This window comes from Mustela erminea, chromosome 3, assembly GCF_009829155.1.
Source record: "Mustela erminea isolate mMusErm1 chromosome 3, mMusErm1.Pri, whole genome shotgun sequence".
Taxonomy (NCBI): domain Eukaryota; kingdom Metazoa; phylum Chordata; class Mammalia; order Carnivora; family Mustelidae; genus Mustela; species Mustela erminea.
Window position 1 is genome coordinate 159,716,177 of NC_045616.1, and position 17,682 is coordinate 159,733,858.

Consider the following 17,682-nt stretch of genomic DNA (forward strand, 5'->3'; position numbering starts at 1 on the left):
TCCCACGGGTGAGTAAGGTAAAACGAAGCCAAGGTAGGGAGGGGTCCCGGGCCAATCTGACAGGTGTCCTTCTAGAGGAGATCAGGACAAAGACAAAGAGGGACGCCCAGGTGAAGACTAGGGGAGAAGAGGGCACCGGCAGTCACGCGGGAGGCGTCCGGGGAAACCACCCTTGCCCACACCTCCGTCTCCGACTTCCAGCCTCCAGATCTGTGCGGAAGTAAATGTCTGTTGCTTAAGCCACCTGTCTGTGGTACCCTGTGACGCCAGCGGCCTTCAGTAATAGAACAGCTACTACAGGCTCCAACCAGAAAGGTCGTGGCTGAAGAGAGGGAGGAGGAAGGGACAGGGAGGGTGGGAGAGACGTGGGGGGGGGGGGGTGGGGAGGGAATGAGGGAGGGGGAGAGGGCGGGAAGGAGGCAGGGAGGCAGAGAGAGGGACGGAATGGAAGTGCACAGAGGCGCGGAAACCTCCAGTCAGGACGAGGCCAGGAAGAAGGGAAGGAACAGAGGTTTGCCCACAAGTTCTTCAACCCCCACCGCTCGCGCTGAAACTGCTGGAGGGAAGGAACCGCCGCCGCCCCAGGACGGACGGGCCGGCTGGGGAGCGGGGTCCCTCACTCTCCCCCAGCCCACACCCTGCCCTCCGTCAGGCGTCCGCCTCCGGGGATGACATTTCAAGGTCACGTGATTCAAAACAAAAACACTAAAGCCAATTCTCGTTTCTGGAAACACCATGACCAGTAAACTCGGTGTTGAGAGAAGAAGAGAAAACTCAGGCCACGTGGGACGCACACGGGGCTGGGGCCAAGGTTATTTTGGTACTTGGTGTCAACGAGCGAACGTCTTTGGATCGAGTATCATTTTGTTGCTAAAACTGTCCACCTTCCCAACACTGCAATTACAGTCCGCTCACCACCAGTAATCTTCCTTTGATGAGTCACGATCCTGCAGTACCTGAAGGCCATGACCTCAGTCTCTCTACGGTCGCTGTGGAGGGACCACCAGCGGCAGGGCTGGGCCGTCTCCCTGGGCTCTGTGTAGTGCTCCCCACAGGGGGAGGTTCTCCCTTGCGGGGGGGGGGCATCCAGTTCTGTAGGCTGGGAGGCATGGCGGGGCTTGCTGGAGGACGCATGTGGCCAGCAGGCAGGGGCAGAAGGCTCTGGGGTTTGCGCAGGGACACGGGAGCACTCAGCGGGAGCCCGGGCACCCGCGGGGCAGAGGCAGCAGGGAGGGTGTGAGGCGGAGATGGGCCTGCATGGATGCTGGGATTCCAACAGGAGACTTAGCCTTGGGGTGCTAAAGGGGAAGCCAAATTCCTCCCCGGGGCAGCTCACTGAGTCCTCCGGTGCGTGCCACGTGGACTCTGGTTCCAGAGGGTGAGGAGGGCGTGCGGAGCTGAAGGGACAGGCAGACCCACTGCTGGGGCACTGAGCTGGGTCTCCCTGTCCCAGTCCCTCTTCAGAGGGCTGCGCAGGTGGGGAGGGAGCAGGGGAGAGGGCGGGGGGCTGAGGGGAGGGTGGGGGAGGCCGAGGGAGGCTGGGGGAGGCTGAGGGAAGGCTACCCCCGGGCCTGAACGGCAGAGGGCCACAGCGGGTAGTGAGTGGGAAGGTGGTCAGTGCAGGGGTGGGGTTCGACACTTGTCTGCACAGGAGGAAGATCAGAGTCTGAAGTTGGGAAAATGATGAGTCCAATTTCCATTTTCACTGAAGCCTGATGGGGGTTAACTTGGAAAGTCCGAGTGGGCGTCACGCGGTACAAGGGAGCTGCTGGGGAGACGGGTCCTGGGTTCCCGCGCTGGTCCCCAAGCAGGACGGGGCCTGACTCCTGTCCTCCAGCCGTGGCCTCCCTGCTCACCCGGACTTGGAGCTGCTGGGTCCTGGGTCCTGGGGGAGTGGAGGTGGGGGGCCAGGAGAAGCACCTCAGGGCGCCCCCAGAGTGCTGGTGGCAGGGGGAGTGCAGGAACCCCTCCTCCCCCCTGAGGCTCCGCAGCATCTCTCCTCTTTCAGGGCGGTGGAGGTCAAGGCTGAGAACACCGGGTCCTGGGACAGCAATTTGTAAGTTCCATGTTGCCGATTTCCTGGTTTTCTGTTATGAGCTTAAAATACTCACTTTTCTTTAGCCATAATCTCGGTTTCGCTGCTATTTCACCTTGCTCTGGGATTCCAGTACGACTGTGTGGACAGAGTCTGAGCAAGGAAGCAGGCGTTACTGCCGTCAGCTGCTTCTGACGACAGCTGCCGTACAGACAGACAGACAGGCAGGCAAGCAGACAGAAGATACTCATGCTGGAAGTTCCACCGCAACGGACGGGGGCTATTCTCATGTCTTTGCCATTGATGGGATAACAACTCACTGCTCTCACCTCGGGATTTTGGAATTTTCTCTGGTGCAGGATTTTAAATCTCTTGCAGAATTATATTTAAATGGCAAAGAAATGCCAATGTTATCACAGCTCAGTCACCATCAGTGAAATCCTCATTTACAGGTGAGTGTGTTCGCTTCGCTTAGTTTCCCAGCCCTGTTTAACGATGTGATTCTACAAATTATACACACACACACCCCTTAGAATATTCTGGAAAAAGCCTTCAGCTGAAAGTCAACACAAATGTTAAGCTTAAGCTTGGGCTTTGGGAAATCTTTGGCTCAAGGCTCAGCTCCTGGTCCCTTGTGGCCCGCCGGGGGCCGAAGCCCATGGAGTGTGGGAGGGGGTCGTGGTCACACCACCAGCCAACAAACTCTGGAAGGGGTCCTGCCCCAGGCACCCTGCCCAGCAGACACCACACTCCTCTTCATCCAGGGGTCCTTTCCTGTCTCCGCAGACAATCCCAAGCCGCATTCTTCCCTCAGGCTTCCCTCAGGTTACCATGTGAGACGTTGAACATATGTGCACGTGTAAGGTTTGCAAGATAGATTTTAAAGGTTTCATTTATCCAACCTGAGCGATACCTTCTAGAATATTCTGAAAGGAAAGACGACTGCCGGAGGTCTCCCTCCTTGCCTCTCTCTCAAACCCCGCCTGACTCCGCAGACCCGTTAGCGTCACGGCCCCCTTCCTCGCGAGGCCAAACACACTGTAAAATAAGAGCCTTTCCCGGTAGATTTAGGAGCCGGAAATGTCAGCGGCCTCTCCCTCCTGCGGAGATCTTCCCACTTCCCCGAACACTCGGGGGCAACTTAATTCCACAGCACGGAGCGGAAGCTTGCATTGAACCTGTGGGGGCGGCCCGGCGGGGATTTCGGATGAAGCCCCTTCTGTCCTGACGCGCGGAATGAAGGCAGCGCTTTCTTCCTGGGGTCCGTCGCCAGCTGCTCCTGCCCAGACCTTCACGGAGGACCGCCTTCTCGCGAATGAGAGGTCTCTCGGACTTGGGTCTCTGACAACTCCTACTTGACGGTGTCACAGGGATGAGACCAAGTTCCACTGCAGAGACGGGAGAAGACGCACCTTGGAATTCTAAGTCCCCAGGTCCTGCTTGAGAAGCGGTGGTCCTGCTCAAGCACGTTACCAGCGAGAGCTCGAGAACACAGGCCCTTGCCTGGCCCCTCCTGGCTGCCCGCCTGTCATCTTCCTCATGCCAGAATCTGTCCCTGTCTTGGACCTCCAGAAAGCCATGCCCGCGGAGATGCTCTGGATATGGGAGAGCTGAGTGCCCACAATGCTCTGGGATGGCGGTCTGTCTTGCTCCTGCAGGACTACCCCAGACACTGCCCTGGCCGGCACCGGCTGGCAGAACCCTCGCACCTTTCCCCTGCACTCCTGCCTCTTAGAGATGTCTGCATCCTTTGTACACCTCCTCCCACACCCAGGTGTGACTGTCTTTCCTAGCCAGGTGCTGAGCGAGACCCAGTTTCGAAGTGGTGCCCTCTGTCCCTTTTTCCACAGGGCTTAGAGGATAAATATATCTCCTGCTCTCATGCAGCTTACAGCCCCGTCAAGGGCAAAACCCTCAAATGTTGAGTAACTGTGGGCACACAGCCTGTTGGGCTCGACCTTCCAGCGAGGCCGGGAGAGCTCTGTGGCTTCTCTGATTCGGAGACCAGCAAGCCACCAAGACACACACGGGTGTGTGGTCAGCCCCAAGGTGCAGGCTGAGGTCCTTTTCTAGTTTTCTTAGGATTGGGCCACTGACATGATCTCAACCAAAAGAGGTGATGATGGGAGAGAAAAAGAAATACATAGAAATGTGAGAAATCGGTCTGAGCCATGGTGGGTAGAACTGTCTCTGTTTGCCAGCTGTGATGCTGAAGATGGTTCACACTCGCCGAAGCCCATCCACTGATTTCCATACTACAGATTCACGTGCAAGAGAACACCCCCTCTTAGATCGATGTGGGCAGCAGGCTGAGAAACCCAGTGGGGAGAACACTCACAGCTCTAACAACGTCAGAGGCTGGGTTTCAGATATCAGTGTGGCTCAACTACGGGAAAACCATCAAGAGTACAACAGAAACAGTGCCTAAATCCTGGGGGACCGGCACGCTGCACACCTTCCCCTCTCCTTGTGACGATGCTGCTCCTAAACCCCGGAGTCCGAGGGGTCGCAAGGATGCTGGTGACATCCGGGTCCTCTCCTGTCCGAGGCAGGAAGATGACCCTGGTTTTGGGGCCAACACTCAGGGCCCTAACTGAGCTGCAAGAATGAGGCAGACACCAGTGTTTGCGGCTGATTCGCCTCCGACCGTCACAGTGTCACATATCCGCTCCCGGATGTTTCGGAGCAAATGCAAATCCTGTGGGCTGAACATTTCAATTAGATTTCCCTCAAATTCCACTAAGGGAAAGGCCATTCCTGAAGGTATTTCAGAAAGGCAAAGGAAGCCTGACCACAGTGAACTTCTCTGTGCACTGATCAGAGGCGATCCCGCTGATCTGTGGCCACTGCTGGCATCCAGAGCATTTTACACAATTTCAAATTTCACTTCCGAGCCAGGTCTTCCTCTTGAAACAAAATGTAACCCAAGTGGTCCAGCGGCTATCATGTTCCATAATGAAGGTCGCATCTCAATACTTTAACGGCTAACAAAAGCACGTGGTGTGCACGAGATACGGTGGAAGAAAGGGATTAAATAACGTTCTCGAGTGTAACTTTGTGACTTAGCCACAGCCCAGAAAATTAAGCTAATTTAAAGACACTGCTAACACATGGAATCCTTAGAGAGCAAAGTCAGCAGCCCTCGGATTGTGGTGGGACAATACACGGTCACAGTTATGATCAGGAATCAGCTCCTGGCAGAGACGATGACTCGAGGATGGAAACCAACAGACGCCAGGACAAGAGCCCGCAGTGGACGGCGGTGGCAGGCTATCCTGAGATTTTTGTGATTGTTTGTAAGATCGTGGGTGAAACAATTTGAGCCAACTGGATGTCGCGTTTGCCCGGAAATGCTAACAGTTACGAAAGCAGATCCCTGTGTGTATGGGATTCGAATGTGAGTCCAGGTCTGGGTCTTGGATAAACGTCTCTTGTGTGTTTATTTCACTACGTATTCGCCTTCTGAGAAAGAAGGAGTAGCCGCTGATCGCCTCCTCCGTGTGTGGTGCTTCTGTACATCACGTCCTTGGGGATCACGATTCACCTGGGAAATGGGGTTACACGTCTCATCTTCAGGGGAGGTGCCTGAGGCTTGAGGAGGTGGCTAGCTGCCCAGCAGCAAAGCAGGCCGGAGAGGAGAGACGGTGTGGGCGCCCTGTGCTGGCCTTGCTGTCCATGGTTTTAACCCCGGTCCACCCAGCAGGGTGCTGGTGGAAAGGACATATACGCCGGACCTTCAACCCCAAGCCCAGGGTTCTGGCCGGAAGCTGGATAACCTTTCCGAGCTTTCCCAAGACAACCGCGGACACTGAGAGCCACTTGCTCTCTGGACTTCTTCACCTGGGGCCACGTAAACTTGGATGGAAAACATGACTTTGTTTTCACTACCTCCTCACTACAAGCCAGCACTTCACTGAATTATGACTGAAGGTAACAAGCTGCAGCCTTGTGAGCAATGCCTTGACTTTGTCACCAACAGAAAAACAGATTTAAAAAAAAAATCACATTCTAGTTGGTGCAGACAACTTGAAAGGCCATTTACTACGTCCAATTAGAGAAGCTGTCAGATCCGTCTTCGGATCTCAACACTAAATACGTTAATAAAGATGCACTTCTTAATTTCCTATTTTAGTCCAACACTTTTAAAAAGGTGATACATGTGTTTCGACATAATTGATTTCCTTTGAAATTCTGTGAATTTTATTCTGTGCGTTTAAAATGAAATTATTCCGAGGAGGGGTCCACGGCCCCCCCCCCCATGCCCAAGGGCACGCGCTCCTCCAGGTGGCAAGAAGGGGCTCTGAGTTCTCCGGTTCCTCTCGGACGCATGTGGGGGAACAACCAGCAATGACCTTTATCTCTCCGGACCACGAGAACACCGAGGCCAGGATCCCCTTTTCAACAAAATTACTTGAAAAAAATCACCCTAATTCCATCCAGCGGATTTCAAACTCTCTTTTTATTAGATCCGTTTAGTTTACGATGATTTTCTTTAAGCTTCATACGACTTCATGGCTGGATCCTACCTTTAGAGAAACGGTCTCCCGGGAGCTGAGACGATGAAGTTTCACAGTGTACGTTGTGCGAGTGATCCAAGAAGAAATGAGCGGTTCTGGGAGGGGTGGGGCCGCTGGGCCCATTCTGGGGGGCTCCTCTGTGCTGGTTTCGGGCTGGCAGAGGGCACTTCCCCAGGACCCTAACGCAGTCGCTCTGCCCTCCCCAGGTGGGACTCTGGGGGCTCCCGGACCCCAGGGGGGTGCTCTCTGCGTGGGAGCGAGCTGCTGAAGAGCCAGCTTCCCTGAGAAACAGCCCCCGTCCACAGAGGGAGGTGAAAGCATATGATTCTAGTACTTAGATGACTTTTGAAAGTTACATTTTAAAGTCTTATAATATTCAACTAGTTACGATGAACTGAAACTTGTAATACATTCAATTCCAAGTTTCCTCCATGTTATTTCTACTTTTCCCTGGCTGGGAAGCAGAGTGAAGTAGGGTATGTCATTATCCTGAAACACCTCAACACAGATTAATCCTTGCAGCAATTAATACTTATTTTGTACCATTACATCCAATTTCTGACTGGTGTCTCCTGGGAAGCAAAAATGGGCATCTAGCCTGACACTCAAAATTTATGCTAACTCCTATGTGTTAGCAAGGCAAAAATGACTGTTTTAATAACTAAGTGCACAACATGTCCAAATTTATAAAATAAGAATGGCTGCTTTTTATCAGAACCAATATAGAGTCAATTCTATAACTCCATATTCTGATTTTTGGAAACGTCTGCTTTTCAAAATAAAAAAGCCAGAAAGCACTGCCTTACTATTTTTCTGTAAATTCTTCCTTTGATTCCCAAGTGAGTTGGGTACATTACAACTTAAAGTGTAACCCAATCCCTTTTAAAATAGTGTTTCCTCATTTCTCTCATCAAAGAACTTTTAATTTAAAAAAAAAAAAATCTCTGGACTGCCTGCCAAATATTGTGACAGAGAATTAGTATTTATCTTACAGAAATTATTTTTACAATAGTAATTTCTTCAATCTGAGTAGGTTCACCAATGTAGCCATTATATTCAAAAAGCATTTCTTTCTTGAGTTTTTCAGAAATTTTAAAATGCCTCTCCCTTTCCTGGAGACAAGAAATAAAACAACAATAATTATTTTTCTCCTACGGTTCTGAAAGATGTAAACCGTTCTTCTAGGTCACACAATGTGTACCATGAGCTTATTTGGGCCCACAGATAATTCAGTAGATTCAATGGGTATGTTATCCCTTCCTGGTGGATCCAAACCTAGCAAAGTATCACTGCAAAGACATCTGGAAGGTGCACAGGGACCTACGACGAGCAGCCGACCGCACGGGCTCTGGCTGGGTGGCTCCCGCCTTGCCCATGGAAGCTCATGGAAACACGGTGGCCCGAGCTCCAGACGGCCTGATGAGGACTGAGCGTTGCTTTTCACTAAGCCATCGGCCTGGGGCACAGATTCAACCTCAGCGAGCCTGTTTTCTCCTCCGTGAACTGGCAATAAAGACAGCACTTGACTCACAGGCCATTGCAAGGACTGACTCCAATGGCCAACAGAAAACATTTTGCATGGCAGCCGGTCTGCATTAAGTACTGGCCCCAGAGCGGCAGCCTTCTGCTGCCAGCAGGGACAAAGGGAAGGGAATGGGGTGTCTGCTCAGATCAGCACCTTGCACGACCAACAACTCACTCAGCGCACACGGTGTGTGGGGCGTTGTGCCATGGGGGGGCAATATAGTTGGCATAGGTCAATGGCATCTAGCAGGATAAGACCAGGCGTGTCTTCTGGAAAATGCGAGGTTGTTCAGAAGAGGGCCTTTCGTAGAGGACCTGGGGCTTCAAGGATGGCTGGGCCTCACCGCGTGAACATTAGGGAGGGGCTGGCTTGTGAGCTGAGCACGGACAGAAAGGACCAGCCAGGGCTGGGCGGGGGCTGGAGGAGGACAGACCTCCACGGGGGCCACGGCGGGCGGGGGAGGGCCGCTGTGCATGGGCAGCGCGCGGGGGCTCATGGGGTACTCCGTAAGGGTCAGGATAAAGGATGTGAGAGGGCCAGGTCTGCGTCTCGGAGGAGTTAGGACGACGGCGGCAGAGAGACGGAAGGAGACAGAGAAACCGCACGGCGCATTGCCCGAGTCCAGGCAGGCGATGGCGAGCTTCTAATGAGGCAGGAGGGCGGGTGGAGAAGAAAGGCCGGCGGGAAACCACAAGGGGAGGAGTCTTCAGTCCTCCTGCTTCCTGGCCCTGTCAGTCCTGCCGGGTGGGGACGGGGCACGTCGGGTCACTTCCCTCGGCTCCCACAGCCGTGCCCTGCCCTCTACTTCCAATCCTTTGCCACCTGGTGGGTCCCAAATTGGCTTCCTCCTCTGTGTTCTCCGTCTGGGGTCCTGGGTCCTCCTACACCACGTACTCCCCCCGGCCTCACCAAAGTGGCAAGAAGCCAGCCAGGAGGGGGGCCAGAGAGGACACTCGGGATGGTGAAGGGGTGTCACGGGAGTGCCCCGGGCAGCGTGGCTGCGGAGCCACGGCATGCCAGACCCTTGGTACACGGGTGCCGAAGGAAGGGAGGAAGGAACGAAAGGGCGAGTGACGCGTGATGAGGCGGAATCGGCGAACATCTCACCCTTACTGTAGTCTGCTGACTCAGCAGGTGGGAAAGCCTGGAGGTCACCGGAAACGTTTCTGCCATTACGGCGACTCCCCTGTGTGTTTTGGGAATGCCCGATCTTCCCATTTCTTGGCGACGCAGTGACATTCAGAAACTCAGGCCACCCTGAAGGCTCCCTCTGCAAACATTACGCAGGTCTGAACCCTGCTAACCCCAGGACCGCACGTCTCCCAAGTCCCCAGGGCACACATGAGCCACTGCCAGTGGTCAGGTCCACGGACACTCAATGAACGGGCACCTGTCCACGCCGGGTCTGACTGCAAGCGGCCTGGGATGCCGAAGAGGAACATGAATGGGTTTCTCGTCGTCCCCTCTGGTTACTTCTCCGCGGTGGCACTCCATGGGAGTCATAGGTGCCACCGTGTGTCCAGTAAATGTCTAGTACAGAGTAGTCAGTAGGCACTCAATACCTGTGCCACAGGCACCGGTGAGTTAACTGCCAGTTATCTCCAGGTAGGCCGAGCTCCTGAGCCCTCCCCGTTGTGTCTCAGGGTCACTGAGCTCTCCTGGGCACACGTCCTTCCGAGGCCACACTCCCCCCGGTCCAGGGAAGAAGGATGTGGCTTTGGGATGGCTTGTCTACGAAAGTAGGGCTTCCGGGGGGCTCTGGCAGGGTTCACCCAGGACAGTGAGTCCGCCAAGGCAGCAGGAGGGAAGGTGAGAGGTCGGTCCCGTCCTCGCCACCTGAAGGTCCTATTGTGGCCGCTGGTGGGGACAGGGACATGGAAAGGGGACATGTCGGTCCGTGGTGGCTCGTTCAACCCCCACCACATGTTAGACTCACACAGGAGTTTTCCAAGCCTCTACCTGGGCCTGATCCTAGACCCAGGAAGTTTGATTCCCTGAGGGTCGGGCTAGGCACTGGAATGATTTCAGCCCTCCCAGGGCATCTGACTGACTGGGCGGCTGAGGACCACTGGCAGAGAGTGAAGGACTTACACCTTCTGCACCCCGCCCTGTCTCTCCCTGTTGCCTTGTCAACCCAGCAAAGATCTCACTTCCACCAGATCTGAAATGTGGCTCCAACAACCCACTATTAGTAGCTGCTTTTTAAAAATTATTATTTTATTTTTTAGTAGCTGCTTTAAAAGCAGAACAAAATAAAACAAAACACACATGAAAGCTATTTTGCTGGTTCCTGAGCTGTCCCCCAAATGGCACTACCTTGCTTCTAACCATGGATTCATACCCGCTTGTTCCTAAGGAAGAAAACGGGCAGAACTCTCCGCTCTGGGCCTCATGCTTTAAAACAAACTTTGAATTATTGTTACTTATTGGCATTTTCCACTAACAAAAGCCCCCCCAAAACTATGCTGGCCCTTAGTAAGAAGAACAAACCTCTCACATCCCTTCATCTGAATCAGAAAAATAAACAGAAATACAGGGACATTCTCGTCTCGCAAATTCAGATTCCCAAAGTCCACGACTCAGGGTAAAGTAAGTCGCTACTATTATTAACTGTGCCGTCAGCCGCGGGCTGTGAGCACTCGCCGGGGAGCGAGCTATGGGAGCCCGCCAACTTGGCATGGGACTATTTTTAGGTTACAGAGTCCTGCCTGTGTCCTCCTGCCCGTCCTACTTGATATCAGAACAAGCTATTTTTTCTTCAAACAGTTCAAGCCGCAGAGTCATCCTGGGTGGGCAATTATCTCTGTCACCTACACTTGGCACAGGACAAGATGACAGAGTGACTCATAAGATCTCCGCGCCAATGCATTCTCCTCGGTGAACTCATGGTTTCACCCTCCCCTCTCCCAGCCAGGTTATCCGTGTTGACGCCCCACCTGCCCCCAAACCGCTCCCCTCCCCAGGGGCTGCCAACTCTGCTCCAGGCTGGTCCTCCGGGCCTCCCGCAGTGTGGTCCTGTGTTCACGGCACTTTGCGAACCAGCAAAAGCCTCTAGAGACATGAGGTTGAATTAGTTACAGAATTCCTGTTTGGGCTTGTTCTGGGCTGCACTGTGAGCCCCCCCCCCCATCCCTGCATTGGGAGTCCTCGTCCCCCGCGCCTCGGAATGTGACTGTATTGGGAGACAGGGTCTTTACAGAGGTAATCATGTTAAGCTGACATCGCTAGGGCAGGCCCTAATCCAATATGACGGGTGTACTCATGAAATGAGAACAGAGACATGCACGGAGGGACAAGCCCGTGAAGACACAGAAGACGACAGCCTTCTCTCGGCCACCGAGCGCCACCCGCGGACAGATTCCCCTGCGCAGCCTCACCGGGGCCCCACCCTGCTGACACCTGATTTCCGACGTCTGCCTTCCCGAACCGAACCGTGAGACGGCGCATTTCTGCTGTTTAAGCCACCCAGCAGCCCTAGGGGTCTCACACAAAACGTGTGTCAGTTGTAACAGCTTGGAAGTCAACCCACTTTGGGACCCAGAGGGCTGGTGACCTTCATCACCTTTTCTGATGACACCTGCAGATGTTCCAGTCGGAAGTAAAACGCTGTTCCTAGGCCTCGACCTCTGGAAGAAGTTCTGAAGAAGGCGGCCCTCGTGTGTGTGTGCACATGTGTGTGAGCATGGTTCTCGGAGGCACGCATGATGCTGAGGTTTTAAGTCCTAAGGTCGAGCTCAGGAGATGCGGCGTATCGTCAAATGGCTGGCATGCAGAGCCCGTTCCTTTTCTAGCACATTCTGACCCTGCCAGCTTCCTTTATTTAGAGATCCCAGAGACTGATCCAGGAGGCAAACAGACGGTCCTGGAACCGCTGACCAGTCTGGAGCTCAAAAGCTAAGATCTGAGATGCTTCAGGTCACCTGCTCTCACTGTTCTGCCGACGCCCGGCCGGGTATCAGCTCTCTGCAGACACGCACGGTTCTCGTGTGGGTCCCAGTGAGCGGACCACTACCCGGGCACAGCCAGCAGCTGAGGTGGCCCCCCGGGTTGGCCCTGCCCTGCCTGACCGGCTTCCTGACGGTGGCTCGGGTTCCAGAGCCTTGCCACTCACTGCTAGAATTAGAACGAGACGTATCGATTTCGCCTGACCGTGGAGCTACAGTTCCCTCACCTGTACAGAGACCATCGAGAGACGAGCACCGAGTCAGGCGAAGCAGCCTGGGGGCTCGCTTAGCTGGCAGGGACTGGACTTGGAGCAGGGCGCCACCAGCAGCAGAGCGTCTGCCTGCTGGCCTGTGTCGTGTGCTTGGCTCCGAGAAAGCAGAGGAGGAGTGAGGAACAGTCTTTCAAGAGCCATCTGGTTCCCTGCCCCTGGCAGCGTCTAACTAATTGAAAAGGGGACACTCAGGAGGTACAGTGATGCGAAAACGGAGCTCTGAGTTGGAGCCCCCTTGAACGGCTTTTGGGGACCCTTCTGCTTGAATAACTGCAAGCAGAGGGTCTCTGTGCTGTCATTCCCTGATCCCAGGCTCCGAACCCGGTGTATATGCCAGTGAACCCCCCTGCACTTCCTAGGGGCTGGGCCCCTCCAACGTTGACGCTCCTGAGCCCAGGCTTCTAGACCCTGTTCTCGGAAATCTCCGCAAATGGAGTTCACACGTGGGGCTGCCTACTAGGTGCAAACCCTGGGCTCACCCTGCAACCGACCTAACTTTCCACACCAACATTTTACAGCTTCCAAATGTCGGAAATCCTCCCCTCGAGCTATAGATCTTGTTTTGGTTTGGTCAACGATGAAGGATGTCAGTTTTAGCATTTTCACCAGTTCATTTTAAAATTATGGGAATTGTTCACTCAGTTGCAGAAAACCAAAAGAATTACCTAAAAGGTCTCCGTTTAGTCAAAAGAAGGGCTAGTAATAGACAGTAACAGGCAGGGCAGATGCGTCGCTATCTGCACATAGAATACGTCATACAGGCAACGAATGGAATTTCATTTAAAACAACCACAGTCCATACGGCAGCACAGCCAACCAGGCAGGGGAGGGTCTCATGAAATGACTGAACTTAGCACATCGCATGATAACCCCGAACTTTTTATTTTCTGCACAAAACTGCTAAGCAAATCTTTTGTCAATATTACCAATGGAACCTTTAAAATTATTTGGCGATTTCTCTGAAGGCATAGAAACAAAACGAACTTAGTATATCCTCAATTCAGAGAGTTAAGCTGAGCAGTTATGCAAGAGGAAAACAAGCCTTTAACTTTGTTGCTTAAGAGAAACGAATCCTAAAAAAGAAAAGCCAACAGATGGAGGAACTGAGCTACAGGAGAATGACTCTTTCTCTTAAACTAATTATTGGTTTGGTAGCAGTCCCGGTTCTCTTTGAATACCTAATCAGGTACTTTGATTCCTTTCCCAAACCCCATTACCTTTAACTACGGAAATAATTTGGTAACTACAGTATGTGCACTGCACAGTCTGTAGGCAGGGACTTCATAAAAGGAACTGCTCAGGTCCCGGACACACTCTTAGAATCCTTTTGAGCACAGAGTCTTGAAGCGTAATGACTTCACTTCTCTGATTCTCACACTGCATTCTGAAGAGGTTGTGTGTATCCCACACCTGTGTCTTCTGGGTGTTGAAGTCGGCGCAGAAAATGCAAAGGAACTGAACTGGTGTTTTCATAAGTTGCTGCGTTCCTGCCTTCAGTTACATCTTTTACAGTCCGGCTGATAATACAACATGCTTGGTGCAGGGCCCTGAGTTCAATTGAGTGATATTTTGAAAATAATAAGTAAAAATGTTGATAATTATTTTCAACACTGAAGTCTCTAACTTGCAACTGGCGTGCAAGACTCTTAATTTCAGTCATGCAGGAAAGGACCACGGACCCAAGGACCTGCTTATTTTAAGAGAAGTGCACAGGCGTGCATGCGTAGCACTAATTTACACAGGGAAATCGTGTGATTTCAAAGATGTATCTCTTTTTGAGAAACTTCCTCACTTCCCATTTGGAATCTTTACTTTCCTATATCTTTCAAAATGCAGGCTGTGACCCAAGGGACCTCTAGGATCTCCTCCTAACCTAAAATGTCATGATTCTGTGGCTCTATAAGGCAAAACGACATTCCTCTCCCCCTGGTCCCCAAAGTCATCTCACTGTGGAGAATGAGTGAAGGTAAGACACTGTTCCGAAGAATTCTGTTCAGCAATGATTTAAGAAACAGATAACAAAGCCATTTTTGTTTCAGAATATTTTCCCACATCATTTGTATAAATTCTGTTCAAAAAATAAAGCGACCCCCCCATTCCTGTGGCTCGTATTTAATTTCAGGCACCTTACATCAGATCCAGCACTGAACGGAAAGAATTCAGAACGAACGTTCTCACGATAAAGCATTAAAAAGCTCTCTCTCAGTTAAAGACGTCTTTCCAGGGCTGTCATATCCATCCCTTTCCTAACTCAAGAAATGAGTGTAAATCCCAGAAAAGATAGGCTGGCAGGATAGTTACTTGGCACCCTGCACTGGCGTTAGGATGCTATCTGAGTGGAATCCCAGGGGTTCCACCTCCAGTGAACTTGGCAGAACCAGCATGATTTGATCGGTGTGAGAGACCCTGCAGTAAAAGGGACACAGGCAGGTGACAGGGGACTCATGCTTCTGATATGCAGGCTGCAGAATGATCTAATCGAGAGGTCATTCAGGGTCTGCTAAATAAAACAATGATTCTCCATAAATCTACAGTTGCCCATATGAAAGTATGATTTTATTAACTCTTTGCTATTGATTTTGAGAAAATATCAACCAGCTCGAGCATGATCAAGGGCACAGAAGTGTGGAAAGACAAAACGGTCATGCCCCTGTCTGCAGCCAGGGGGGAACACATTTCAGAAGACCCATTCATTCCTTGCGCTCGGGTTCCCTGGATTTCTTTTGGTAAAGCTGCCGTCTGGCACAGAAGACTCTGGCATCCAGCTCCCTGTCCCCCAGCCCAGATTTCACCACTTAGTTAAACATCTTAAGCCCTGATAAAGGATTAAACTCCTGGAGTTACGAGGAAACCCAGGGAAGAAACAGATCTGAGAAAGAACGGAACGGAGGTGATGGTTCTGGAAGGGGGCAGGTGCCAAGCGTTTCCTTGAGAGTCTGGCCTTGTCACTTAAGGAACCACGCAAACCACACCTCCTCACCTCAGCTTCTCCCCGCGAAATTTCTCAAGAGCACAGTTTTCACCTTTGCCCTAGATGCTGCTCAGAAAGAGCCAGGAGAGGAGGGAGCAGATTCGGCAGCTGGCCAGGCCTCCACAGAGCACCCCAGCTGCACAGCACCCACTGGAGATGTTGGGGAGGAGACCTTCCTGTGTGTGTGTGTGTGTGTGTGTGTGTGTGTGTGCGTGTGTGTGCGCGTGTGTGTGCAGGCGCGGGGAGGGGGGCGAGTGATAAACTCGCTTGGGCATTCAGATCCTGAGTACATGTAAAGTGCCACCCCCAAGCGATGGTGGGGTCCGAAGTGGGGAGAAGCCGGTGAGGGGGGAGGGGGGATGGGGACGGGACGGGAACGGAGAGGGAGATGAAGGGGGCGGGGAGGGAAGAAAGGGAGAGAGGGGGCGGGAAATCAGAGGATGTGGTGGAGGGCAAAGGGGGCGAGCCAGAGGTGGGTGGGCAGTGGAGAAAGCCATAAGGACAGAGGGTGGCGGGATGGGGCGCGAGGGAAGACGGCGAGGGCTCAGGCGCGCGAGGAACAGGGGAGGAAGGCAGCGGAGGGTCCGGGGAAAAGCCGGACAGTGAGCTCACGGTCGCCGAGGCAGGGAGCGCGGGCGACAAGCCGCGGAGACCCGGGACCGGGTGGGACCGTAGGGGCCGGAGGACGGCGCTGCGGGGCGCGGGCCCGAGGCGCCCGGCGCGTCGCCCCGTCGGAGGCGGGCCCCTGGTTCCCGCCGCGGCCGCGCGGCGCCCCGCGCCCCCTGCCCTCCCCGCGCGCCCGCGCGCCTTACCTGGCCCTTGACCAGGCTGGCGGCGAACTGGCGCATGACGGCCTCCACGGTGTAGGCGCTGGACCAGCCGCGCGGCGTGAGCAGCTCCATGCAGATGGCGCCGCCGTCCAGCACGTAGCCGTTCTCCAGGCGCGGGCTGAGCACCCGCATGAAGGGCGGCGAGAAGGGGAAGTTGTCGGGGAAGGTGAGGTTGAGCAGGATGAACTCGGTGTTGGTCTCCTTCATGTCCTGCCACAGCACGGAGTCCTTGTCCACCTGGTGCAGCTTCACGTTCCAGTCGAAGAGGCTCTCGTCCACCAGCTCCACGGAGATGAAGCGGTCGCTGAGGCGCGCGATGTCCTGCAGCTCCTTCATGAGCCGCCGGCTGCGCACCTGCGTGCAGTGCTGCTGGCGCGCCGCGGGGACCAGGCTGCCGCCCGCAGCCACCGCCGCCGCCGCCGCCGGGCCCGGCCCCGCCCTGGCGCCCGCCGCCCGCTCCCGGGGGCCCCCGGCGCCCGCCGCCCCCGCCGCCCCCGCGGCCGGCTGCGGCGGCTTGTCGCGCGGGGTCGGCTCCGCCGCGCGCTTGCCCTTGCCCTTGCCGGGCCCGGGGCTCGCGTCGCCTGCGCCCCCGGGGGGGTGCTGCTGCTGCTGCTGCTGCTGCTTGTGGCCGCCGCTCTTGGCGCCGCCCTTGCCGCGCAGCGACGCGCTCTGCTGGCCGCCGCCGCCGCGGTGGTTGTGGTGGTGCTTGGGGTCCTCGGTGTCCCGGTTGTGCAGGCGGATGAGCCCGATTTTGCGGAGCAGCGTGGCCATTTTAGGCTCGGCGCCGGCGGGGGGCTCCCCTCGGCTCCTGCCCCCGGTGCCCGAGAGCCGGGGCGCGGGGGACGCGGGGCGGCGGCGGCGACGGCCGAGCACTCAGCGGGGCGCGGCGCGGGCCACCCCCGGCGCCGGCGGCCGTGGCGCAGCCGAGTGGGCAGCACGCGCGCTCGCCGGCCGCTGTGTCGCCGCTGTCATATGACGGGGCCCGCTCCGGCTCGGGCTCCCGCCGCCGGGCGAAGGCGGGCGTGCGGCGGGCGCGGGGCGATTGGTCGTCTCCCGGCCGGTCCCTGGGCGCAGCCCCCGGAGCCCGGTGTCCGCGGTCCTTTGTGCGCGGCCGCAGCCGGGCTGGCCTCGAGTCCCAGCGCAGCGCCGGGGCGCGCAGAACCGCCCGCAGCGCCCCGGAGGCAGCGAGGTGGCCGCGGGCTCGCGCCGTGCGCGCCGGCCGGGCCGTGCCGCTCTGGCGGCTACCGCGGGGCCCCAGCCGCTGCCGCTCGCGTCGCCGCCGCTGCGGCTGCTGACATTGCAGAGGCGGCTGCTCCGTCTGAGCCGAGCGCGGCGCGGAGGGGGCGGCCCTGCCGGCCGTGGAGGGGGGGCGCGGGGCGGAGCCGCGGGCTTGCCTGCGCCGTGCCGCCCCCGCCGCCCGCCCGCCGCCCGGCTCCCGCGGCGACACGCCACGGCCGCTGGGGGGAGACAGCGGCGCGCGCCGGGCCGGCCGGGCGCGGGGTGCGGAGTGGCGGCGCGGGGCCGAGCGGCCGCAGAAGCCGGGCGAGGCCGGGGAGCCGCGAGAGGAGGGGCGCGCGCGCACTCATGG

General features: G+C 55.6%; 1 protein-coding gene across 2 annotated transcripts in view; it reads right to left on the reverse strand.

Annotated features, from left to right (window-relative positions):
• Positions 1–17,400, reverse strand: part of UBE2QL1 (ubiquitin conjugating enzyme E2 Q family like 1) — a 35,204-nt gene extending 17,804 nt beyond the window's left edge. Inside the window, exons 1-2 of one of the 2 annotated variants that reach the window (XM_032337814.1) lie at positions 16,077–17,398; positions 1,537–15,330 (exon numbers count right to left, since the gene is read on the reverse strand). In XM_032337814.1, coding sequence (XP_032193705.1) covers positions 15,313–15,330; positions 16,077–16,865 — 807 coding nt within the window. In that variant the 5' untranslated portion in view covers positions 16,866–17,398 and the 3' untranslated portion in view covers positions 1,537–15,312. Of the gene's footprint in view, positions 1–1,536; positions 15,331–16,076 lie in introns of those variants that run through there. The other variant, XM_032337813.1, reaches the window with a different exon arrangement.
• Positions 17,401–17,682: the final 282 nt, after the last annotated feature.